The following is a 27,033-nucleotide window of genomic DNA, read 5'->3' on the forward strand; positions in this document are numbered from 1 at the left end:
GCTGATTTGACTTGCAGTGTGTGTAAGTAGTGGGTGCAGGTGATCACACATTAATGGAAAGCTTGCCTTCCCTCTTGCTCTATGTAGCGCAACGATTTTTTCTCGCGCATCTCTGTCCCCCCTTTGCACATATGGTAATGCCCCACTAGTTGGGCTTCTCAGATGACCATGTACAGTTCTGGGGGTTTTATGCACGTTTGTCAAGGCAAGAGCCTTCTGTACAAAAACCGGATTAGCTAATTGCTAATCCCCTTCAGGTACGCACAGTTCCATCGCGAAGGAATGTGAAAACGGAGAGTTTTCTCGCGTGAGAACTCGTCCAATTTACAAGGGAACTGTCCCATTGTGTGCGGGAACACCTGAGCCAGGCGTAGGCGTGCTTGCTCCGCTCGAAACGCTCCAAAACAAAGAATTACAGCCTGCTGTGTTTTTCTACAGGTTTAGGATTTTGCACCTAAACTGCAGGGAATCGCCAGCATGCGTGTACAAGGCAATAGGCATCTAAAAGTGGCAAAACAGAAAATTACAACATGCTAAAACTGACCTACAGCTCACTGGAAAGCTTCCATACCGCAAGGGAAAGTGTCCTTGACGTGTATTTTTGACCTTTAGGGATTTTTGCGCCATTATGTTAGCGAAATTGGGTCAAAAACCTGCAATTACATCCATGGACAAGTTTGGAAAGCTTAGGAGGGCTAGGTGCAAGGGTTCGGATCGTTTATTTGCCAGGGGAGCCTCAGGAAAGCAATGGGTGCTTGTACAGGACAGTCCAAATTCGGTTGTTCTGAATTTGTTGAACTCTTACATCTCTGATAAGAAGACTCAATGGGAAAAAAATTTGCCCTTGGTGGAATTTGCCTACAATAACACGATTCACTCTTTTGTCGGAGAAGGCGCCATTTGAGATCATTGAAGGTGCTCCGAAGGTTCCACCCTTCCTTAGCACTAAAGATAAGATTTTTGAAGCCGACTAGTACACGAGGAACTTGGACGCTGCTTTTGCCAAGGTCCGAGGGGCTTTAGCGAAATCTCAAGAACGACATAAGAAAGCAGCAAATCAACATCGACAAGATTTGAAATTGAAGGAAGACGATTGGGTGCTCTTATGTTTTGAGAAGGCACGCCTAAGAAAGTGAAAAGGAAAGAAGCGGCTTTTTCCAAAGCTTAGAATGAGGTATCATGGCCCTTTCTGGATTTAAAAATAAGATAAATGAGGTCTCCTTTAAACTCAAGCTGCCCGATACTTGAAAGATTCACAATGCATTCCATGTAGGTCTATTGAAGCCTTTTAAAGGCGATGTGCTAGTTGATGGGGAGCCTTATGATCAACCCGAAGTGGAGGAAAGCGAGGAGATACTCGTTCCAAAACAAATTTTGGCACACAAGGACAGAAAGATAAAAGGTAAAGTGATTAGGCGGTTCTTGGTTAAACTCAAGAACTATCCTGCATTGGATGCGAAGTGGATGGAGGAGGAGAACCTAGCAGATAGTCCTCATATTTTGGAACTTTACATTGAAGCATTTGGTTTAGCATAGTCTACTCCCATAGAACCCCGTATTCAGCGAGGGTGAATCTAGTGGGGAGTTACTCTGCTCCTTTGTCAACAGATTACCCTGATTTTTGAATAAGGTCATTAATGTCCCCATTGAGTTTCAGGTATACTAATGGGCCAACTAGTATTCTGTTGTATGGCTTTATGACACTGAATTCCCAAAATTGAATATGATTGATTTGTACCCTCTCATTTGATTTATTTGAGTGCAGGAACTAAAAGACGAAATGACTGCAGCATTTCGGTCTCATAAATCTCTATTAGACGTGATTGCGATAGAGATTAGTTAATCGGGCATCAGTGAGGTCCGGAATGAATCTCGATGCAATTACTAAATAAGTTGCCGATGGTCGTGGTCTGAGATTTGTCCTGTGATGTGACTGTCCTTTTGTACAAGTGCTAGATGTGTCGTGTCTAGTGCGTCGGTACTAACAGTCAATGTCTACTAAGACACTTTATGGCCTCTGTCTGTCTCGCAAGCGTAATTGAGGGCGATTATAATTCTTTCAAGAGGTTACGTGGCGCCACCAGGACAAACATACACCCAACTGTTGACGTGGCTGACTGACTGACTGTACGGAATTCCGCCATTTGCACCAACTCCTGCTAACGTGGTTGTACGGATTTCTGCGATACAAGCTAACAGTGCTGATGTGGCAGGATGTACGTATTTTCCGCTTTTTGCGCTAACAGCAGAGTACGGATCTCCGTAAATTACGCTAACAGCTTTTGGGACAGTTTGCTTTTGATTTTAGATGCTTTTGGGGCTCTGCTTTTAGCAACCCAATGTAATGTTTATAAGTGGCCTTAGGGGCTCACTCTACAGAGCATCTAGACACAGAGTCTGAGAGCGAACACCCACGGGCTCAGTTGTACTTTGCTCAAAGATTAATATAAAAATAAATATCGAAAGGGGCGCCAGTCTTTGAGGCCAATATCTCTTGGCCCGGAACTACGTCAGGCCGTGTCGACTTTCTTGTAATCTGTGAATAAGTTTGAAGTGAATCTCTCCTGTGTCGCGGTAGAATCTTGACTTAGGGTGTCCAAGTTTGTTACACCTCATACCCTTCTAAAGGCATGATATAAGATTCTTCTGTGTCCACATAAGACTAAATATGCAGACGTAGCTATTCAATGATGCGAGTAACACACTTCGAATGGCTAGGACATGCCAAACCTGTCTCCGTTGTGTACCCTATATCTTCAGCTTTGATGCCCAATGTGATAGTAAACTCTCGTGAGATAAAGTTTTCCTTTGCATCTGGATGAAAAAAAATAAGCGTTGTTTAATCCCTGATTTTACCTGACGCTTTGCATAGCTCGCTGGTATCATAATTTGGCGTGTCCCCCAGCATATCTAACACTAAACAGACTGTAGATTTGGGTTTTTTTTTCTTTCTTGTCCTCTTTGTTCACTAAGTCAACTGGCCTCTTCTTCTGTGGACAATCTACAACAATGTGACCAGACTGCTCACAAATAAAGCATTTATTCGCAATCATTAAAGCCTTCTTCTCTTCAAAAGACTTGCGTACAAGAGGCTATTTTTGTGTCTTAGCGTGTCCTCCACACATCTTGGTTGAGTCCTTAGCTTTTTCTATTTTTCCTGACCCTTGGGAAGCTTCAGGAGTCGCTTTTGCAAAAGGCTTCTTTGCTGTTTTATTGGCCCCCTTTCACATTGCCCTAGAATCCCCTCTCTTCTCCCTTCAACAAGGCATCACTAGTGTTGGCAACTTTCATAAGCTAAGTAAGGGTAGCCACTCTGTTCTTTAAGGGTGGCCAATCTATTCTTTGTACAATAATTCCTCAGCCCTTTAGGTAGCCCACAACAAAACTTCTCTATCTACTCTGTCAATGGCACAAATCTGTAGGAAGTTACTCAAAGCAGCGCTTTACAAAACTTCCAATTGTACTCCGCTATGTTTTTACAAGAGGCCGCATTGAGTTGGTGCAAATCTATCATGACATTGCCTTCAAACTTATTTGACAGCCATGCAGATGCAAAAGTCTGTTTGAAGTAGACCCATGTGGCGGTGTAATAATTTTAGTTACGGCTACAAATAAATTAAAATTATTTTTGTGCACACAGAATGGATATATGAATTTATGGATTTATTGGTACCAATTATGAAGAAGTAAATTTTGCGGTGCAATGCGCCATCTCGAAATTTATCCGTGTCCGGATAGTAAGATAAGTAGAACACTAGCTTGACGCAGTGCAAAATAGTTCAAAACAAGCACATAAATAAGATTATGTCCCCAGTTCGTTGAGAAAAGCTATAATTTAATAGTTTTTGCGGTGGCTGTCTATGAAGTGGCAAGCCCGACACAGCGGAAATACAACTAGGCGGAAGCCAGAAAACCGAGTTGGAAGAGATATGAAATCGGTACGTTATAATGTCCCAGATTGGCCAAAAAACGGGGATTCAATGCCCGTTCTGTATAAACGTTTAAAATCTTATTAACTAAGTGGCCATCCAGTTTGAACGCGGACAGATTTAATAAACATAAAAAAACTCAGCCTTATCGTGAGAAGAATTGCAGACCAGCGTGCAAAATCTTACAAACTCTCTTTCTCTCTCTCTCTCTCTCTCCCCCCCATGCAATACCACATGGTAGGTTTTCCCCGCAAGGACTATAAGGAAGGCTAGCGCTACCTCCTAAAGGGGTCCTGCAGCAGTTTCCATCCACACAAAATTGTGTCTCTCGCTTCTTAGTTCAGCCCATCTCTCTCTCCTCACGATTTTCCAACTCCGGAGTCCGTGAAGACCATGCAAAGGCTGTGAAGCCCCCGGTGGAGGTAGATTGCAGCCATAGCAGCTTGTGTGCGTCCCTACGGAGAATAGTTGCACAAGTGCAGAATAGGCTGCCTACGAAAATTTCAGCGCTTTGACGCGTTCCAAAAGTAGATTTCAGGCAAGGAGAGCTCATGTGGGCATCCCTTAAGCGAGCAGATATCAATAGAAGCTTCTCCCGTATTGAAAATCCGGGTACGAAGCAGCCATAGCCGCTCTCGGTTACAGGTATGATGAATTTCAGCCAATAGGCTTATGAAATCATGCATCCATATGCATCATAAAAGTATAAGGGACATGAACAATGAATTTTGTTACGGGTTCACGTGCTTGTAACAGTTTAGAAATTAATAGGAATCTCCTTCAAGGGGGGGGAACAACCCATCTTCAGGTCCCTACTCCTGTGTCGATTTTTCTGCATTGTTTTTCCCAATTTTTTGTCCTACAGAATTCCACTTGAACTAGTAAATTAGTATTTAAAGTATTAAGTACACGCTTCCATTTCTGTGACAGCGGGTGCGTGTCCTTGCATCAATAATGTCGTCCACCATGAATGCGCATTCCCTTTCAAAAAGTGGCAGCTTTTCAAACCTTCGAAGCCTTCACAAACTTCCCCCTTGCATAAGCAATAGCAAACTCTTGGAGGACTAAGAGCCTTCGTCTTGTCTTCAAATCCGCTTAAAGTAACAAACGTCACGATTGCACCAACTTCTTTGTATGGTTTTGGCTTGTCCAACACGTCCAAATTATCATAGGGAAGTGTCTCTACAGTGCTTGGGACCATCTGTTAGCATCTTGACAGCCTGGTGCTGATTCGAAAAACAAGCCTTACCAAAATTTCCCTTTGGCACCCCAAACTGGCCATGATTACACTGAAACCCTTATGGAGTTTCTACAGCTCCATCAATGTCACAACAGGCAAGGAAACTTTCTCAACTAAGAGAGCCCATTGAGGCTGAAGCCCAGGTTCTAAATGTGTCTCATCAAGGCAGGAAGCATTTGCATGTTGCGGAGTTAGATGGGGCTCCAAGGAAAACTTTTTTTTTCCACGGACAGGTGGCTAGGGTGCCAATTCCTCGGGCTACAACAGTTCAGCGAGCCACCTTTCATGGCCCAAATGTTGGTGTAAATGGATAGGGGACCTCGTTCCAGGCTATGCATCACGTATTTCCACCACCCACGATACATCCTGGGTAATTTGGGGGTGGATCTCTGTTTCAAAGCATGGCTGGTTTGCGCCTGGAAATCAGTTGTACATGCCAGGAACAATGTTTGGGGGTATGCAAGGCATGATGCCAAACGCCATGTATGGTAATATTGGCGTAATTCTGCACCAACCGAATAAACACGTTCAAAGAAGCTACCAAGTTTCCCGAACGCATCCTAGTCTAACTGCCCAGTCATTAACCGTGGGACATTCACATCAATAAAAGGTACAGACATTGGCGGCTGTGAACTCTCACCAACCTCAAACAGTAGAGGAACAGCCTATCTGTTTGTGAAAAGGAACCCTCTTCTCTGGTGTCATTCGTCCTGTCAGCCATAATGGAATTCCAAGTTCCTCTAGTTTGTGTCTTCACCGAAAACCAACCAAGGCTCGCTTCTTGAGGAAAAAGTAATACGGTCCCAGCAACGGAACCATGAAACCGGTCTCTAGCCTCACTAAAGAGGCGGTAAACTTTCGCTTTCACCAGATCTATATGTTGTTTAACTTTACCTGTACTGTACGACATAAAGTAGCTTTACAGATTAACCTGTAACTGGAATTCACCACTTCAAAAAGTTCACGGTTTGGGGGCTAGAGTGTTCCCAAGTAGACAACGACACCCTGTTGGCCCCAAAGGTTCGTGCCCCTTGCGGTATTTCTTTATTCCAATTAAACTTGAAGAAAACCTGTAAACTTCTACGACCTGTCCCACCTCTATTGGGCTGAAAATTGCCTACTCTAGCCCAATTTCGATAACATAACGACAGTAGAAGGCTTCACAAACAAAATCCCCATGTACTAGATGACTTTCCACGCGAATCAGAGCACTTTTAAAAACCTGCCGAGAAAATACAGCACGCTGAATTCTCTTTTTTCAGCCTCTAAAACACTCGAGAACACCTGTTCCGCAATTCTCCAGCTTCCCCGAAGCTCCTGGGACCATTAGGCATCAAAAAGGGTCGAAACCCAAAACGTGCAAAAAAGTATAGCAAGCTGTAGTTCTTTGTATGCCGAACGCATCCGTAGCAGGCCCTCAAGTTCTTGAACCTGTGGGTTCTTGAACCTGTGGGTTCTTGAACCTGTAGGTTCTTGAACCTGTAGGTTCTTGAACCTGTAGGTTCTTGAACCTGTAGGCCTACTTGTCCTTTGATTTAGACACGATTTCTCCCGAGAAATGTCTCTAAATCAACATGTACCTGCTTGGGATTAGCAGTTAGCTAATCCGGTACCTGTGCAAGAGGCTCTTGCCTCGGCAATTGCGCAGACCCACAAAATTGTACATATAGATGAATAGCCCTTGACCCGGGCATCACGATTTTGTATTCAAAAGGGAAGAGAGGTGCACGAGAGCGGAATCATCGTGCTACATAAGACAAAGGAGAAGGCAAACTTTCCATTAAAGTTGTGATCACCTGCACCAACTACTCACACACACGGTGTAGATTCACTGATGTGTAAAAATCAGCCCCCAACAGCCCCAAATCGATTTGAGCAGCCCCTCCGAGTTGAGGTGTCTAGTAGAATTTCTCTGGAGCCGCCAAGTGTCCACTTTGCCCATTTGGTTTGAATTCCAAGTACCCACCAGCTTATGAAGTCTCAGGGAGGGGCATAAATAACTTTGATTGAGCCTAGCCACCCTCTTACTAGTCAGATTTCAGCGTCGATCGGCCCAAGCAACTCGTGGCTGCCTGGTCTTCACTGTTGCGGGTGAAACTCTCGGCCATCGACCATTTGACACTGGCCATACAATGTCCAGCCATTTGTGATTTCAAAAAGGGGGTCCCAAAAATCTAAAAAAAAATCAAGGGAAGGAACCCAGCAAATAAGGTTAGTGTTTGTCACAGTCTTGTGACACATGTGGTCTATAGAAGCCTCGTCTAAAACCGGCCTTCCTTGGGGCTCGTAGGCCCTTTCTCTTTGCATATGAGCTCAACTCTACCTCCAACACTTGCTCCATAGAGTATGGCCATTGTGTGGCCAATCATAATGGTCCTGTAGTTGCCAAGATCGAGAGTGTTCCTAGGCTCGGGGATTGGGACAATGGTGTGCCTAATCCACTTTGCTGGTAATCCCTCTACTAGAGCTCTATTGAAAAGCAAGGCAATGAGGAGGATGAGGGTGCCGACAACGTAATGCGGTCCTCACTTTGTATACCTGAGTGATCTGTGGAACAGCCATGCTGCATGCAATGAATAGCCCTCTCCACCACCATGGTTGTAAAGAAAGTGGATATGGTTGGGCGTGGGTCGGTGCCCTACCACGGTTGACTACTCACCCATGACTGCTCATGCTTTTGAAATCTTCTCTCAGTAATCTCATCTAGTGCACGCTCTACATTTAGCCATTTGTATAGCTCTCTGCACTTGTCACCATACCATCCATTCTTGGGCGTAGTCCCAAAGCGTGTAGTGCTACTTGTGTAAATGTGGTGTGGAAAACTGCTAAGGATTAATGTGTGAAAAACATAAAATACTATGTGGTGAGTGCCTGAAGTGGTGTTGAAGGGTCTATCTGGTAGATGCACTCATGAACATGCTAAGAGTAGATATCGAACACGTCATATGAGAAGTACACACTATGTGGGGAGTGAAAGTGGGTGGTATGCATGGTGGGGTGTGTTGTCAAATAAAAATGAGAGGTAAGTGTGATCAGCACTGATGGGTAGGAAGGGAATAGTCACTAATATGATCAAATGTTCTGCCTTCCTAGATTCAAAAATGCGATCTCATGGGCTGCCCCACTCTTAAGACAAATGGAGGAATACATTTGAGACCAACCAAGTCTACCAATTAGGCCATCCTGTTAGATATAACAAGGGTGTTGCGACCCAACCTAAGTAGGTATCATCCATACGCCGTGGGTGTAGGTGTCTACTCGCTATTGCTGCCATGTCGAGGGGGTGTAACATCTCAGAATCCTCATGGAAATATGTCTTGCATTGTCTGCTCAATGTACCTGGAAGTTTCTCATGAGGAAGACCTCTAAAGCTAGAGTACTCCACGATCCCGGAACTCTAGAAGGAAACTGTATGGTGAAAGGTTCCCCCCTCCTCTTGATCCACTGGGCCCCTATGTTCTGCTTCTACTACTGTCACAAACTTTGATCGTGAGGAGGCGAAGTAGCATAGAGCAATGCATATCAAGCGGGCCTCTTCGTCTTGGGTCCAGTGTGACATGAAACATTTCGGGGTTTCGTGCGTTTCAAGGTTTTGAGGTTTCTGAAACATTTCATTTCGAAGCTCAAAGAAAGCGAAACACAGGTTTCGTTTTACATGTATGTACCTATAATTATACATTGAATATATATGCAAATACACCTGTCGAGACATGTGAAATACCAAAATCTAGATGTGAGACTTGAGTCATGAGTGAACAAGGTACGTCGGCAACCAACTGCAGCAACGTACAGGTATAGATGAGGAGGTCAGGCTAACGTGCAAGGTTGAGAGAGAGAGAGAGAGAGAGAGAGAGAGAGAGAGAGAGAGAGAGAGAGAGAGAGATTATTCGATGTTCATGTGGTGGTCTTCGTACATGGCTTAAAAATCCCCAAACGGGTGGTTTGATGTCAACCGGTCAAAAGGGGGCCAAAAAAAAAAAACAACTTGTTTCGTCCGTTTTGCCGAAACGTTTTGGTCGTTTCGCCGTTTCGAGGTTTCGGAGGGCCGAAACGCGTTTTTATGTCACTATGCTTGGGTCCTAGTGGAGCTCTCGTCTATAGGGGATGGCCACCTCTACTAAACCTCAGGAAGTGTAGTGTCGCATAAACTTCCTTTGTAAAGACTCCCACACATTGGCCCTATACTTTTGGGAATCGCCGCTTTGGGCTCTCATGTGTCTAGGTGAGTTCTGTCACAAAGTGATGACATCGCATGTCGACAAAGCCCGGAAAAGGGACCTAGAAACTGTCACAACCTAGTGACCAGGCATGGTGGCGTGCTCAGTACACACACACACACTCACACCTTCAGAGAGCCCCTCGCGGAAATGCATGACGTGGCAGCAGCATACGGACAAGCCAGCAAAAGCATCGCGTGGCTAAAAATTTGTCTACGCAGGGAAAGAGAGTTTTTTTTGGCTATGCAAAGACAGATTAAAATCCTACGCTATTGACTTGCTTCATTTTACGCAAGTTGGAGAGAGAGAGAGGAAGGAACTTTTCATTCTCAGCTTTTGGGCTCTGCTTTTGGCATCCCTTGTAAACTTTTAAAAGGGTCTCTGGGCTCTCACTTCTCAGAGCATCTGGATGGAGAGTCTCAAAGTGAGTCCTGGCGACTTACTTGTACTTTCGAGTTGCAGACTAATACAAAAAGAAATACCGAAAGGGGCGCCAGTCTCTGGGGCCAATATCTCTAGGCACGGAACTCCGCCAACGGGCCAGTCTCAAATCAATTGTAAACAATGAACTGTTTTGAAGTATTTATTTGTGCTGTCGCGGTAGATTCTCGACTTGGAGTCTCCAAATCTGTTACAAGGGTATGAGAGCACGCCGATTTCTCTTCTACGGGAAATCCGATCCCTAAATTTTTTCGCGGCACCTATGGCTTCAGGCAAAGATCAGTCGACTCCCTCTGCATCCGGAGATGCGAGAAGGGATCACAACGAAGATTCGCGCGAGGAGCATGGCCCGCCTCGGCCTACTAAGGCCGAGCCTCAAGAGATGGAACGCCCACAATTGATCGGCGATGCAACAAAGATGATGCTTAATTTTGCCAAGGATCCGAAATTGGCTAAAGATATGAGCAAGACTTCTTTCAAAGAGGTGCACACATAGTGGCAGCAGACCACAAGACCACCCCGAAAACCCGCTCTCAAGAAACCTCCTACTCCCAAGAAGTATACAAAGAAGGAATTAGAAGAGGTGGTTGATGCACGAAATGCTCAGGTTTTTGACACGCAAAACAAACCGTCATATACGAATTGCTTGGAACCATCTTCGGATGACCAAGAAGAATACAGTGCACGCTTATTGCAAGAGATTCTAGAGCTCTTTTGGCAACAGTACGAAACCCCCGGATTTTGTGCTGACATGTTGATGTGGCAGACTGTACGGACAGTCCCGAAAATTACAGTGGTAGCTGTACATAATTTTTGTAAATTGCATTGACTGCTTTTTGCAGTTTTTGGACCAAGTTGCTACCAAGATGCTTTTGGGATTACTTTGCTTTTGAGTTTAACTGCTTTTGGGCTCTGCTTTTGGCATCCCTTGTAAGAATAAAAGGACCCTTAGGGGCCTCACTTCTCACATCATCTGGACGCAGAGTCTGAGAGCAGAGGACCTCTATGGGAGTTGTACTTTGCTCAAGATTTAATATAACAAAGAAATACCGAAATGGGTGCCAGGTTTAGGGGCCCATACCTCTGAGCATACAACTACGTCGGGCCGTGTCGTCTCGAATTGAACTGTGATTTAAAGTTATGAAGTGTTTTCAGTGAATCTTTTTCTCGGGAAAAAAAAACAACTGAATACAAAGGAACCCTTGAGGGTAACATAATTGCCGGTGGATTCAAATTTCAAAGGGATTTTAAAGAATCATACCCACAGAAGACTTGAGCATAGTTGCAAACTTCCGGATGCAATTTTTTTGCAACATGGGATATTTTTCAATGTAATTTTTCTGCCACACGGGTATAAAGACTCTTGGTCAGCCAGTTCAGAGGGTTGATTAAACACTAAACGGCTCGAGAGTGGACGGGTGTCAACCAGTGGAATGCCGTTACACTCATCACAATAATAAACTAAGAGCCAGAGCCTCATTCGGCATCTTCGCTGAGATTTTCCACTTTGGGGTCTTCGACATTATCTCAATCATCTGGCGGGGCCATCATTCTGATTTTCTGGTGCAGCAGGAGGTAACATAGGCAGCTTGACGTGCATTGATCAAGCTTGGAGAGCTCGAACAAAGCAATTCGATTTGAGTGTCTCGGCTCCAGCATTGCCACATTGTGGTGCAAAATGTCATGCCAGATCTCTTTCAAATATTCAGCAACGGCAGATCGCGACTGCATCATTGTCAACTCGATAAGCCACCATAGCTGCTTGCAAGTTATCCTCTACTTTTTGTTGTTGGTTCTATAGCAATCTAACTTGCCTTCAAGCGCATAGTTTTTGATTCAGTCAGTGTCCTTCATTGAACTGACCATTCAGTGACTTGTAGCTGATCTCTTCTTTAAGTTTTGCATTCTGCACATTAAGTTCATTGAACTTCCTTTGCGAGTCTGCCAATTCCTAATCATGCTCTCCCTAGACTCTGCCCAATGAAATCTCGCGTGCTTGCAGCATGCATTGTGCACCTCCAAAGGATTCTCGGTTAGCACTTGCAGCTCGAGAGCGTAATCCAGTCAGTCTTTGTCTATCTTTCCTAGTAACATGGAACGGCGGATCGGGGTCGGGGTCGGGGTCGGGGTCGGGGTCGGGGACGGGACGGTAAAAGTCAGGGAACGGGGATGGGGGTCGGAACGGCTTAAAAAACAGAGGTTTTTTCACATTTTTTGACCTACACACATGCCCCACACAGAGAGCATCACTTTGATCACAAATTTACACTCAATAAACCAAAGAACATGATTCATATTGACTTGTGAAGGTAGAGAGGAGAGGCTAGACCATAGCGGCGTAGAGCAATTGGCTTGAGAGTTAAGGTGGAGAGCTTGAGAAATGAGGTCCCAAAGGGTGGCTTTTCTAGCCATTGGGGTGAGCTTCAAAGTTAAAAAATTTGGCTGTTGGCGAAGAACTGACCGTTAGAAACGGTCAGTTTTTCAAATTTTAAACAATGTTGACTGTTTCCCTGCCGTCCCCTGCCGTTCCCTGTCGTCCCCTGGACGTTTTGGCTGCATTCCCATCTGGCAGGCAGTCTGCCGTCCGTCCCCACCCATCCCATGCCACCCCCGTCCCGGATCCGGGCAACCCCCATCTCTAGGCTCCGTCCCCTCCGTCCCTTGTTACTATGCTATCTTTCCAGGCGCACAACCTAAGCTTGAATCTCAAACATGCGCTCGTAGCGTAGAATTGTGTAGGTTCGGCATTATGTGGTTACTAATAGTGTTTGTGCTCTGGGGCAAGGTTCCATTCGAATTCCAAATGTGTATTTATCAGTCTTTCCCGTGTACAATAAATACCATACCAGTAATTAGTATTCTACGTACTCATTGTTATTCGTACACACATACATTGGTATATGCATGCATGTATCATATGATATATACATGCATGTACATATGCGTGTATAGTATATACATGCCTGCATACATGCATTTACATGTGTACAAGCATGCATAAGTAGGCATGTAAGTCTATTTGTATTTAATACCTAACAATTTGTTTGTACTGGTAGTGATTATCTATACTGCACAGTGGACATACCCGTTAACACAGCTTAGGCCTCAAAGTGGGATCACAGAAGAGGCATCACATACAGGGATAGGTCTAGGACACAATTGCCACAGATCGTGTGAGGCCCACTCTGTTTTTCACTATGAAGGAGATTGATGCAAAAGACCCATGCTGCAATCCAATTGAAAAATGCTGACAACGATAGCTTCATCTCTGTTGCATTAGAGCTTCTACAGAAACAAGGCGTCATATCCAAGGTATGCATCTTCTAATATCTACCAAAAAATTTATCCCTGGTGGGCTGAATATTTTCAGCCTTCTACAAAAATCCACAATGGATTTTGGATCTTCTTGGAGACAAAATAAGCACATGCGTGTCCACATCTATGTCACTTGTGTTAACCATAACGTCAGCATATGGCAAGTGGTATGTCACTTTTTAGAATATTGTGATGAAAAAATCTAAGGGGAAATCCCTTGGTTGTCATTGTGCTATTTTGAGATTGTATGAATGCAAATTGTTCCGTGTATTTCAACAGCAAGGCCAAGATGAATTGCTGGGCATTTCATTCATTTGATACCTTGCTGAATCTCCTCAAGTGTCTCATGGCCTCGACGTCCATGACTTTTCCTCAAGCTTGCCATCGATACTGATTGGGTCTCAACGATCGTAAGATTTGAGCTATTATAGGAACATGTTATTTAGATCCAGAAGTCTACTGCCAGAACCATGAATTATATATCATGCTCATTCTACAAAGGGCATAAGCCAGAATTTCAAATGGAGAGAAAAAAAAACTTCAAGCTAGTATCTCCAGTATCCTAGCTATTTCCTAACCAACACATTTCTGGTGATACGTACTGTTGTTGTTCACTACGGGTGGGAACCTTAATGCTCTCGGCAGTACTTGCTTTCTCACAAGACCAAAAAAGGTTAAAATGCATGAGTGGTTCTGATATCTTGCTCCTTTCCTTTTTGGCCAAGATTCAGGCTCTCGAACCAGTTGATAATGCTAAACAAAGTTATGGTTTTGTAGCCTGCCTTTTACCAATTTGCATATTTCCATGCTTCTCTTTCAATAATTTTAATATTGTTGGAAAATGAATGAGATTGATGATCATCAGCTTGAATCTTATTTTCCACTGTTTCGAGTTTGATGGCATGGGTGACATCACAAGAAGTTCATCCTCCTCATGTGTCTTGAAAAGCGATGATATACCAGTGGTTTTACAAAATTTAAAACCAGGTGTGTTTGCTTTGACACTCATCCAACCTGTCTATAGGTTGGTTTTCCTGAAGGCCTGGAGTCATTGCAATTATTAGCCTTCCATGGTTAGGAAAAAAAATCCATACAAAACGTTGGTTTCTTTTTAGTGTGGGGCTTTGACATCAGTATAGTGTTATAACTGTCTACTAGTGCACAAAGTACAATACCAGCCCAGTTTGCAATAAATTATAATTGACAGCCACCTCAATAAAGATAAAAGATATACCATTCAGAAGCCTGATACGTGTGTCTTGGAGATGATTTTCATAATTTCCGGATAGTGTACTCTGTAAATCATGTGCATGGATTGGGAGGTTTGAGGTAGTCAAGCAGCTCAAGTAGTTTGTCACGGTTTGCCATTCTGCAGGTCCAAGCTCCTCATCTTCTCCTAGCTCCTCAAAAGCTTCCAAAGCTTTTAAATGCATTTCATGTTTGGTATACTCCACAACACGTAACTTCATTCTCTCCCATGGATGATCAAAAATTCACAATCAGATTCTTTTTTATAGAAGCAAAAAAAAACATAACAGAAGTATTAAACGTGCTCCAAGAACAACTAAGAGGACTCGTATACATTACAATCAGCTACAAAGCTCAGCTCTTGTGTATGTGAATAAACTAGGACATGAACAAACAAATGCATCAACTCTACATATGCATCAGGGTGTACTTCTCAAAGTAACATTGTAAAACGTATGGTTTCGTCCAAGAGCACTTGAATGTTACGACTGAAACTGAATGTTACAACTGAAACTAAATACCTCCATGCAAGTATCTAAATCAACAAAGTGACGTTCATTTACAGCAACAATAACAGTAAGTGATTTTTTAAAATTATTATAAAAAAAACAGGAATGAAACACCTGGAAATTACCAAGTCTGCAACCCTTACAAAGTCTGAGAGAGAAAGAGCAAGGCACACAAGGACCCTACCCTTCCTAAGATAGTTTAAATGCTTGATAAACAGACAAATGTAATAGAAAAGATTTCTGGCAGTACCAATTCACCCATACTGGAGCCTTTAAGCTTAATTTCAAGTTGGAGAGAAGTACAAGCTTGTTGGAGCTTCAGCAATCACAGAGGACACTGACGCATGTGTGAGAACTTCATTTGAGAATCTGCTCTATGAGATCTTTATCCAAAAGGAATATATTGTGAATTTGTAGTGCAAGTCACTTGCTAAGGTCGAGTGGTGCTACGTTTGTGCTGTAGGCATAGGGGGCCTTAGGGTCAAAAAAACTGGTTGTCACTACAAATTACGTAATTCACTGTCTTGATTTCTTAAGCTGAGTACCCATATGTAATTGTTCCTTTTGTGTAACAACCTTCTTGGACTGGAGTAGAGATAACAGTTCAATGAAACCCTCTATGTGTGCCGAGGAAAAATTGATTAACAAAAAATAGCAAGAAATACCAAAAGTAGATTGGAGTTGGTTCATATTTATGGCACGATCTTTTTTGGTTAATGACACAATCATTCATCAAAAAGTTGAAACTCACTTTTCACCAAGTGTCAATTGTTAAGTCTCAAAAGTCCATGGCCTTAACAATTCATTATTTTGCTTGCTTTGCTTTTGGACCATATGTTTTAGAACTAACGCTTTTCATGTGAGATGCATTTGGATAAGCCAAGGGCCTTTAAATATGTTGAGTGGGCTCTCTCTCTCTCTCTAGCATTCTACTGTGTGGAGAAGCATAGCAGAGTTCCTTGAGCTTGCACTTGGTGCCAAGGTTTGGGGCCAGTGCCTTCTGGGAATGGAACTCCGCCACTTCATGTCTCTCACGTGGATTCTCTCTCTCTATTTCAATTCAGTTATTTTGAAGTGCTAAAATTTTCTTCCAGTCTGTTCTTTTCAATTGGCATGTGGTGCAGTCCGGTTACACTGGTATCAGAGCTTCAGGCATGTGCTTTCTTGAAAGCATATTGATCTATCAAGAGCAAACAAAGCCAGATGTTCCAGATTCTACATAATTTTTTTCCTTTTTTTAGGAGAGAAACCGGCCTTACAGCAACCTACAAATGGAAGCAATGGAGTGGAATGAAGAAGAAATGACAAGAGGAGGAGGAGAAGAGGAAAGAGGAGTTCATTTTTGCCCTAAAAATCACAAACAAGCATGCTTTTTTATGCTTTTTGGTTTTGCAAAGGTCTCTAAAAATCTCTTCAATGGTTGAGAATTTGGATATGCAACAGAAGTCAAAGTTGATCCTCTTGACAAGCCCTATGCCTTGATGTGAGCAGATTTTGGCCCTGCCGCTAAAAGCTTGGGTAAGATTGCCCGAGTATGTAACTTTAGTGCATCGAGACATCCCTTTAAAGATCAACGCGGTCAGAGAGTGATGGCTAATTTTGCTATGCCAGAATATCAAGAGCTCCGATATGGAATGAGAAAACTAAATGATCCTTGGGATTGACCCTTGGATATTTTTTATCTAACTTGAGTTGTTTTGCAAGTATAATCGCGGATGATTACGTTTTTTTTCCATAGGGGGATATGCCACAACATACTGACGTGGCAAGCCCCAAGAAGCGGGCTTGCCATAGGGGGGTATGTCACAACATACTAACGTGGCAAGCCCCGAGAAGCAGGCCAACCTACTGATCCCGGTCAAGGGGCCTAAACCCTAAGAGAAGAAGCAGAAGAAACGAAACCAGAAGGAGAAGCTCCCCAACCTACTGATCCCGGCCGAGGGGCCTAAATCCGTACAGGTTGCCATGTCGGCACAGTCAACGTGAAACGCAAAAATCCGTACAGATTTGACACGTCAGCAGTCAACGAAAAATCCCGAATTCCATACAATCACCACGTCATCAGTTCCACGTGTGTGTGTGTGTGTGTGTGTGTGTGTGTGTGTGTGTGTGTGTGTGTGTGTGTGTGTGTGTGTGTGTGTGTGTGTGTGTGTGTGTGTGTGTGTGTGTGTGTGTGTGTGTGTGTGTGTGTGTCCTGCTTATTTTATTCTCTTGTCACTTGGGCCCCATCGGATGGGGTACCATAAGTTGGTAGAAACTTCTTCTTCTTCGTCAGCTTATTCTTAGGGTCTAGGCCCCTCAACCGGGATTTGCATAGTGGCTCCGTTCTTCAGTGACTTGACATGTCAGCAGTTTGTGACACACATCCTACTTGCCGTCTGCGCCACTCAAGGCACCGGTCTCAGCAGCGCCTCTCTTCTGCTTTTAGATTACAATTTTCATAATGCCTCAGAGTCAGCTGCCGAATATCTTACTTGATGTGGATGATTCCACATGCAAGACCACCCGTTGGCACTTGGGTTGCACAAGCTAGGACATGTCGGTGATGTACTACACAGCAGGAGGGCTTGACTTGCTCACATCCTGGACTCACAACCGTCCTTGGCATCTACTACCTTGAGTCTTGACTGCTATCTTGTCAAAGTTGATGCATACTCTTTGTAGCCAGTGGGATACATCAACAAGCTCCTTGATGGCAGCAAAGTGGCATAGATACCCTTTTCTTCAGCCATGGGCGCAGTCTCCTGTATTTTTCAGTTTGGATCCAGGAAACCTTACTGGCATTATCCTCCTCCCTGGGTTATACTACACTCTTCCTATATGCCACCATGATGTATAGCTAGCACTCACATTGTACTCCTCCACTTTGTACTTCCTATGGGAGATAGGCCCATTGAGCACCTCTAGCAGTCTCTTGTACACATTATATAACTACCTTCTCCACCCGCACACAAACACACACACAGATGAAATAAAATGTTATATTAACGTCTTCTAAAGGCCAAAATGAGCTATGAGACCAAAGAGTTACATCATGGTGAATCTGATACAAGGTCTGGATAAAGAAGTCTGGATAGAGAGAGATGAGCGAGAAAGAAAGAAAGATTTTTAACGTCTATGTCAGGCCGAAATCGGCCTATGAGACAAATCAAATGTACATGGTGTGTATGTCATCCGTCTATCGGAAAGACAAATGAAACAAAACTGATACAAAACTGAACTGAATGTAGGTAGTGGAGTATCTGAGGAGGGATGGAGCTCTATCTCTAGGGGTATATGCATGACTATATGCTCAAGGTAGTACAATCATGAGAATGCATCAAGCTATCGAGCTCCATCCTGTACTAATGGGGGGATGTAAGATGTGGTACATGGGCGGGTCTGGTGCCAAGGCTACCCGGATGAAAGCTGTCGGGTCGGCCCTCATCTGAGCCACTCGCTCCTCAGTGGCACGGCGCTCCCGGGCTCGGATCTCCTCGATCTGTCGGTGGTGGGAGCTCGCGCCCCTGTAGCCTGTGACTCATGGTCGTCGTCTAGCTCGGCTCACCTCCGCCTGTGGGAGTGTCACTCCCCTCTGAGTGTCTGGTGAGGGAGGGGCGGCAATCCTCTGAAAGAAGTCTGTGAGCTGCGACTATCTCCCCTCCGTCTGTGTAGCTGTGTGTGGCTGTAGTAGTGTGTCCCGATGGCTCTGTATCTCTAGTAAGAAACGTCCGAGCTGTCTCTGATCTCGAGAGTCCATGATCTCTCGGAGAGTGGGCTGTCCTCTGAATAAGGCCTCATACCTGCCTCTGATCTCAGTGTATGCTCTGCATCTACATACAAAGTGCTCCTCACTCTCCACCTCCTCTGTGCAGGCTCTGCAGACTCGCTCCTCCCTGGGAACACCAGTATGTCTCCCGATCTCAATCTCTAACCTGTGTGAAGCCACTCTCAGCTGACCAATCGCCACCCGTGAGCTATGTGGCATATATGTGTCCATGTAGCGTGGTCTCTGTATGAACCCCCTAGACAATATGGTGAGAAACTGGTCTCTGTAATCTGACATCCTCGTCCCCAAGCCAGGTGACTCCCAGACTCTCCTAGTGTATAGCTGCCACAGATCCTGTCTCAATACCAAGTTCCTCTCACTGCGAGAGAGGTGAACATATGGTGAGTGGGGGTCGTACTGGAATGGTGGTAGGCTCTCCATGTCAAGACCGTGTCCCTCAAACCATGCTCTGACCTGTGAGTACCATGCTCTCTCATGCCCACTCTCTGATAGCTGTATAGCTGCCTCAAATGCTCTATGAGTAAGTCTGTCAGGAGGTAGCTCTCTCATCCTCTGGATGAAGCAGACTGTCTGGAATAGTGCCTCTACAACCATAGGTGGTGTGGTGAGCTCGGCTCTAATAATGTCATGTGGCACTGTCTTCTTGCTGCGGAGCAAGCGTGAGATCATACATACATGTGGCCTCTCAAGCTGTGTCCACTGGTCAGCTGTCAATCCTGGTGCCCATACTGCCGCCGAGTACATCAAGGCCGGGGTGACTAAGGTGTCGAAAAGCCACCCCTTCGTGCGGGGCTCCTGAAAGTGTGCCTGGTGGCATCTCCGCTCTAGCATGGTCAGAGCTGTATATCCTCGGGTGAGCCTGTCAGCAGCAGCCTGCCTCATAGTGAAGGGTCCTGGTAGGCTGGTGAATGTGATGCCAAGGTAGACATAGGAGGTGACTACATCAACCTGTCCTCCTGCTGCTGTGAAGGTGGCAGCGCTCCTCACTGCACTGGATGTGTGAAAGATCATAACCTTGGTTTTGCCAAGGTTCACAGTCAACCCCCTGTGTGTGCTGAATTCGTCCAAGGCCTCAAGATGGCGTTGCAAGCCCTCGGGTGACTCTGAAATCAACACAATATCATCAGCATATAACATGATGTGGACCGGAGTACCTGCCAAGTCGCTCCCCTCTCCTCCTGCTCGCAGTATGTAGTCGGAGATCTCGTCGATGTAGAGCCCAAAGAGTGTCGGGGAGAGTGGGCATCCTTGCTTAACACCAATGGTGCTAGCAATGGTCTCTGAAAAACCGCTTGGGCAACGAACTCGACCCGTCACCCTCTCGTAGAGAGCATATATGGCCCAAATCATCTCTGTTGGTACCCCAATGTTGTGAAGGCACTGGAAGAGTCTCTCGCGTGGGATTGTGTCAAAGGCCTTGCGGAAATCCACAAAGCAGCAGTAAAGCCTCTTCTTCCGCGCCTTTGCCCCATCGATGAGGCAGCGCAGAACGAAGATGTGATCAGTGGTGGAGAAAGCTCGTCTGAAACCTGCCTGGCCTGGAGCTCGTAAACCCTCGATCTCTGCGTAGCAGCTGAGCTGTGCCTCAAGTACTGCTCCATATAGCTTGGCCATCGTGTGGCCAATCATGATAGTCCTGTAGTTCCCTGGGTCCAGGGTGTCGCCAGATTTGTGGATAGGCACTATGGTGTGTTGTGTCCACTCCTCTGGGAAGCCCTCCCCTATAGCCCGGTTGAAGACATGTGCAATCAACGGGGCTATAGTGGAGGCCGCATAAATGTTGTGCTCACTCTGTAATCCAGTATGGTCAGCTGATCGTCTGAAGACTTCTCTTGAGTAGGTGTTTATGGTGGGTGTCGGTGTGGGTAGCGTTCATGGTGTGTGCATAATGTAGGTGATTATTACTAATCACACACACCACAAGCAATGGAGAATGAGCAAGTGAGCATACACTATAGAGAGATGCAAAGTAGAATACTAGGATTGATTGATTCAACCAAAGTGTGAGTACAAGAGGGACTCTTTTAAAGAGCAGATCAAAGGGCATCTTGGTGACATCATTGGTGATGTGTTGGGAAACCTCTAGAGGTGTAGATCAGCTAGGTAGCTCGTGGATGCTCATATGGGGGTGTATTTGGAGGAGCCAAGGCTCAAAATGTAGTGTATGCAAGCATATACTAAAGCTAGGCAAAGTAGCTAGTCACAGGTGTATCTAGTCATAATGTCCAAGAGATGTCTCCCATGAGGTGTGATCAAGGCACAAATCCTACCAAGCCTCCCCTTTTGTGTTTGAGAACACCAAAGTCGAATGTTCTTCTAGTGGGGTCTAAGTCTCCCATCTAGATAGGCTCACAAAGTAGCGTACCTCCCCTACAGAACTAGTACCAATCACGCGTAGGTAGGTCAAACATCCTCCCTAGAGATTTGTCAACCAGGTTGAGGACGTCAAAGTTTCCTCCCCTTGAGAATAGTGGTCAACAAGGTGGTACGACAAAGCAAAGTCAAATTTGGTGGACAAATACAAAAGTCAAAATGTGTTTGGAGAACATCTTCAGTGCCAAATTGTGCTAGTATATTTGTGTAGTAGGAGGATTGGTCCTCTTGCCTTTGCTTGCTTTCTTCATGTTGTCAAATTTGTCGTTGTAGTCAAATGTGTGTTCTTCTTTGCTTTTATGATCTTCATTTTTGTAGTCATCTCTCCCCTCGAACTCAAGCTATCCAAATAGTTGTTTGTGTTGATACCTCTGGTGTAGGCATGGCATACATATCAATGATTGTGCTAGTGTTGGATGCCAACAAGAGAGGTCTTACCATATTTTCAATGGCAGTGTCTTTTAGAACTCACATATGCATTGTGTCCATAGTGCACTTAGAACAACACTCAAGGAAGGTTTACAAGAGATTTTACAAAAGAACTCTGTGAAGTCGCTCTTTACTATTGTTAACTAACTCTCCACAAAGCATAAAAAATTTGAGGCTTGGAATCTCCCTTTGAAAAACCACCGCAAAATGCCTTAGATGATTGAAGTTATCCTATGGGAATGCCTGCCACAAGAGCCTTTATTTACAGCCGATGTCGCGCAGGAAAGGGGGCTTCTTTGTTGGGCCGAGAGAATAGGCAAAGATGGTAGCTATGGGAATGCTCCCTCTGTTGTGCTGAGGTGCAGGGTTGCTGGGCGTGGGAATGCCCGTGGTCGGATCCGAAAAGCTATGGAAATGGGTTGATGGGGCACAGTGTCCAAAAATGAGATAAGGCAGCGCGGGAAGACCTGCTACCGGACCCAACCGAGATGTAGATAAACTTGAAATGCTACTTGGAGTACGCCTATGCGCGAGAAAGAGGTCTATGGACCCGAAAATGGCATAAAATTAGTTGACCGCCAACTTCAAGTCCGCCACAAGGCCTCAAAATAGTGCGCGCGATTTGAGCCTGTTACCTTCTTCCACTCCAAGAATAGGATATTCCGCGTAAGCCAAGCCAAGCCAAGCAAATGATAGACTAATTGTTGCAGTTACCCGAGAGATCAAAAAAGCTCAAATGGGATTTAAATTGAGCATACTTGGACTCATTGGATAGCTATAGTTAAGGAGCTAATTTCACAAATGATAATTTCAGGATTAAGATTCAAAAGTGAAGTGCAAACTTATGATTCAATGCACACATACACACGGGAATCAATCCAATCTTATTGTGCAAGAACTTAAATGCAATGCAAGAAGATTTGAATGGCAATCATCTAAGCAAGACAGGGATAGTAAGATTGCTCATCTTTTAGCTCAAAGACTGACTGAACTCTTGTATACCAGAGCATGAGAATGACATCTTACAACCAAGCACATGTTACAAACAAATAAGTTTAAAAACATATTGAAGTTCACACCATCTTAGGTACCAAAAAACAGAGCAGAGAATAAACCTTGATGTCTGTGCTACATTGCATTTTCAGAAAGTGCATCAGAAATTGAGTTGTTGATCCATTGATTGTCAATGTAAGAAAGACCACACCGCCCGTCAAGAATACAAACTGAGAATAAAATTGGATCTCTCTCTCTCTCTCTCTCTCTCTCTCTCTCTCTCTCTCTCTCTCTCTCTCTCTCTCTCTCTCTCTCTCTCTCGGAGTATGGTTCAAAGTTGCAGAGAATGTAGAAAATGTGGAATAGACATGTATGTGTAGTGTGGAAAGACCTACACAAAGGGTGGACTTCTCTCTATCTCAAGAACTTCTCTCTTCTCTCCCTTTCTTCCTCTCCCTCTCCTATTGCCGTTCTCCAACATGAAGAAGCAAATAGCAAGGACAGCCTCTCGAGGATGCCATTCAAAAATGCAAAGAAGAAATGGGTGAGACCATTAACAAGATTAATTGCAACCTTCTAGGCACAATCAAGGCACTCGACGAACGTGTGTCGGCCGAGGAAAGCACGATAAACACACTTGAGGACCGTGTGACGGCCCAAGAAGATGAGATCGCATTAAGAGCTTGTAGAGGTGCGATCATAGAACGTACTCGAAGAGGGAGAGCTTCAACCCTCACTAGTTGAAGAACTCAACACGATCAAAGAACAAGTGTGGGCCATCAAAGAAGGTGATGAGCTGTACAAAGAAATGACGACTTTGTGGGTGAATGTCATTACAAAGACCCAACGGACGAGGCTGAGAAATGGATCGAGATTGCCAAGAAAGGAAAAGGCAAGGAAACAACCCCCACACGTACCATCATTAACTTGACACTAGAAGAGGAGCAAAGAAGGCATGTGCCTGCCTTACACGTGAGGATCTGTGGCCTCAAAGACCAAGATAATGTTGATGAAGAAGTGAAAGAACTCATTGCTATGATGGGGGTCCATGAGCCAACACATATGAGGGCTTGGAGAGTGGTCAATAAGAAAAGTGGAAGCAAGGGGGAACCCTCAAAGGAAAGGGCACTCATCCTTCGTTTCCCCTCCGTGGAAGCCAAGGTGTAAGGTGCAACGGAATGAATGTTGTATTTTCTCAAGATGAGTGATCCATATTTGCTCAAGGTTCCTTTTAGTTCTTATGGAAGGGAGAGCCTTCCGTTCTTTATGGAGAGTGCTATGATCAAGAACAAAGTGAGTGGATATTGTGCGTGCAAGTGTATGAGACTGAGAGAAAGAGAGAACAGAGATACGACACCAGAGACGTTGTAAAACCCTCCTCCGAAGGCCCCACTCTCGTCGGCGAGAGTGGTCTACTTATGATTGCACAAAGGTGTACAATGATGATGCATGGGCTGATGCAATTCGTGACTATGTCGATGACGACGATGATGACTTTAGGGCTGAATTCGGTGCTCTTCTATCTGCTGTCCACAAAGGGATAATGGCTAAGAATTTGGGACCACCTTGGGGTGTTGAAAACGCTGTTTAAGTTGCTGTTTTTGTGGCTGAAAATCCCTGGTTTGTCGCAGGTATTAGGGCTGATAAAAACGCTAAGAAGAGCAGGTCTAGGGCTGCGTTTTACTGCTGCAAATCGATGGCTGAAAACGCTGAGGGTATGCTGCGACAGAGGCTGAAAAACGCTGCCCAAAACGCTGGATACTGCTGTGTTAAGGCTGCGTTTAACTGCTGAATCTGAGGGCTGCAAACGCTGGTTACCTGTGGCGATAGGAAGTTGGAAAACACTGATTCTCCTGCAGCCTTAGTGGCGATTCTGCAACGCTAGATGTTGGGGGTGTTAGCGATGAGAGGAAACTGCAAACGCTAGCTTGGGGGATTCGATGATGAAGGAAACGCTAGGCTCATGAGGGTGCTTGATGGTTCTTGTTGAGAGAGAAGGATGCCTGCTGCCTGAGGGCCTGTGTGCTCCTTGCTCATCTGCCTAGGAGTGCTAACTTGGGTTTGCTTATCTATTTTCTTACCCAATTTGCCCTACCTACTTTTGTTGGGAAGTCACTTATATTAAAAAATGAAAAATGTCCAAAATAGGGAAAATAGGATAAAGTCACTCGAAAAATCCCCAAACTGACTCTGATGGAATCTGATGTAAATGCTTATGCTTATGCGGTGTGCAACCAGAGAATATGCATCTACACTAAGTGACTGGGCATGCACGGTCTACGAATAGACTCACAAAAGTGCCAGATCACTTCTAACCTAGACTGACTGGACTGACGGGAACCCTGTTATGGTGTAGCTTGTCCACGGACACATAGTGTTGGATGTGTCACGTGACAGAGGACTTTTGAAGAAGAGACCAACTCTTAAGAAGAGTGGCATCTTTCTTGGAGATGACCTCTCTCTCGCAGATTGCTCATGTGCAAGAGGTAATGCCGGATATTAGAGCGGCAAGGAAAAAAAGGCAAGATTTCTATTTACCGAGATGGAGGTGTGGTGATATTGGAGCAATGCTCTGCATGACGGTGCGAGACCTATGGGACCACACTAAAGATGGCAGCATGGAATTGTAATGGGTCACTTCCTCTTGATGTAGGGGCATTTGAGGACAGCTTTACGAGGAGAGACATCGTCTTTTACTCAGAGACACACAAGACACTAAAACAGCTTATGACACATGTGACTGGATATAGGTAGGAGACTACTTGCTGAGCAGAGACGAGAGGATCAAAGGATCCAGCGCGAGGATCCAGAAGAGTAGGAGTTCTATTCAGAAAGGAGTTACAGCCGCTTGTGCACACTGTTCGGCGAGATGATCGGGCAAGATACATATGGGTGAGATCGAGGGCTGAGACGGGCAGATTCTTGTACATTGCTATATGTTATTTTGCCCCTAGCACATCATTGTATGCCACACCTGGCCGACAGTCCCCTTAGACGAGGACATATGGGAGTTTCCCAAAGATAGTGACATAATTCTTTTGGTGGAGTTTAATGCCCGCACAAAAAACCATCATAAAAAAATGTTATGATACCTTAGATGAGATACTGAGAGAGCTAGATACCAATAATGTGGGGCTTGACAGACGCCCACAAGATGAGTACACTGGGTATGAAAAGTCTCTGATGGAAATGGGGGCCTCACATAAATTGGCCATACTTAATGGCCTACAGCTACTTCCCGCATCAAATGGGTTTACTTGCTTCGCGCATAGGCATGGGGCCAGTAGAGAGGACTATGTCATGGCACAGCCAAGCTTCATTCCCTGCATTCAACCTCTCATAGTAGGACCAACTCCAAGGCCAGTGGGTATAGTGGTGGACCATGCTCTCTTGACATTATCAGTCTTCTATCACTACAGTACAGCTCAGGTGTCAGGATGGACACATACCCGCTAGACATTTACACAAGACTAACTCTGTTTATTCAAAGCAGATCTACGATCGTCTATGTATAGCAGCCACGCCAGGGCTTTCGGTGACTTTACTAATTGAGACATTGCATGATGTAGCAGCAGCGGCCACACACGTAGGCTAACCATAGACGACTTTCTGGGAGCATGCCTCATAACAATTGGTATGACGAGTAGTGCAGAGAGATGAGAATACAGCCTTAGAGAGAGATCTCCTAGGGGTAATCAATCACTGACAGTCTTGGATAGCCTTCCAATGCCTTGTGCGACGGAAGAAGCGAGCGTTCCGCTCAAATGGAGCAAGACGTATACCAGTTTTTCTTGAGTAAAGACTCAGAAGAGGCATCGCGTATTTTCGCGTATTTTCCATGAGCACTCATCTCCCCCAGTGACTACTTCCCCTGATGTGTGGGGTCAATAAGCAAATCCTTATATACGGTCCCTGGACAAACACCCCTTCCAGATCCTCCTGACCCATGCCCATCTACGAGTACCTTCTTTACCACTCAGATGGTAAAGATGGCCATTGACACAATGAGAACCAAGAGGGCATATGATCATGATGGTCTAGTGGCAAAGCACTTTATACATGCTACAGATATGCTAGCAAAGGTTCTTGCATTTCTGTTCAATCGTGTCATGTGTGAGAGTCTACCTAAGACTTGAAGATTGTCTACTATTGTGTCTATCTTCAAGGCAGGTGATCCTATGGAACCTGGAAACTACCGTACTATTATAATTGGACACACATTGGCACGGTTGTATGCATCTATCCTTGAGCAGCAATTGAGCAGGTGGCCAAAGAGTGGGGGCATACAGACAGTAGGACAGGCCTATTTCACGAGACGCTTCTCCACTCTTGACCATATTCTGACACTCAGAGCCATCATTGAGGAGGGTAGGGCACATGGGATGTAATCGGGACGGCACCGGGTGCCTATAGAAAAAACAGACTGAACAGACTTTTAGTACTTTAATAACAGCTGGACTGAAAAAGAGAGAGAGCACACGCGACACAACAGTGGAGAAATTCCACCCCACAAGAGTACTAGCCCCAAACCGTGGTGCCCCTTTCTGTATTTCTTTATATTGCTTTAACG

General features: G+C 44.8%; 1 protein-coding gene across 9 annotated transcripts in view; it reads right to left on the reverse strand.

Annotated features, from left to right (window-relative positions):
• SOS1 (sodium proton exchanger, putative (NHX7) (SOS1)) overlaps nucleotides 1–27,033 on the reverse strand; it is a 234,962-nt gene that overhangs the window by 99,614 nt on the left and 108,315 nt on the right. For all 9 annotated transcript variants that reach the window (XM_086519996.1, XM_086519995.1, XM_086519994.1 and 6 more), the window contains 2 exons: nucleotides 22,586–22,693; nucleotides 14,377–14,605 (listed from right to left, as the gene is read on the reverse strand). In XM_086519996.1, coding sequence (XP_086376122.1) covers nucleotides 14,377–14,605; nucleotides 22,586–22,693 — 337 coding nt within the window. The remainder of the gene's footprint in view (nucleotides 1–14,376; nucleotides 14,606–22,585; nucleotides 22,694–27,033) is intronic.

This window comes from Adiantum capillus-veneris, chromosome 9 (genome assembly GCF_014529385.1).
Source record: "Adiantum capillus-veneris isolate H3 chromosome 9, ASM1452938v2, whole genome shotgun sequence".
NCBI classification, from domain to species: Eukaryota; Viridiplantae; Streptophyta; class Polypodiopsida; order Polypodiales; family Pteridaceae; genus Adiantum; species Adiantum capillus-veneris.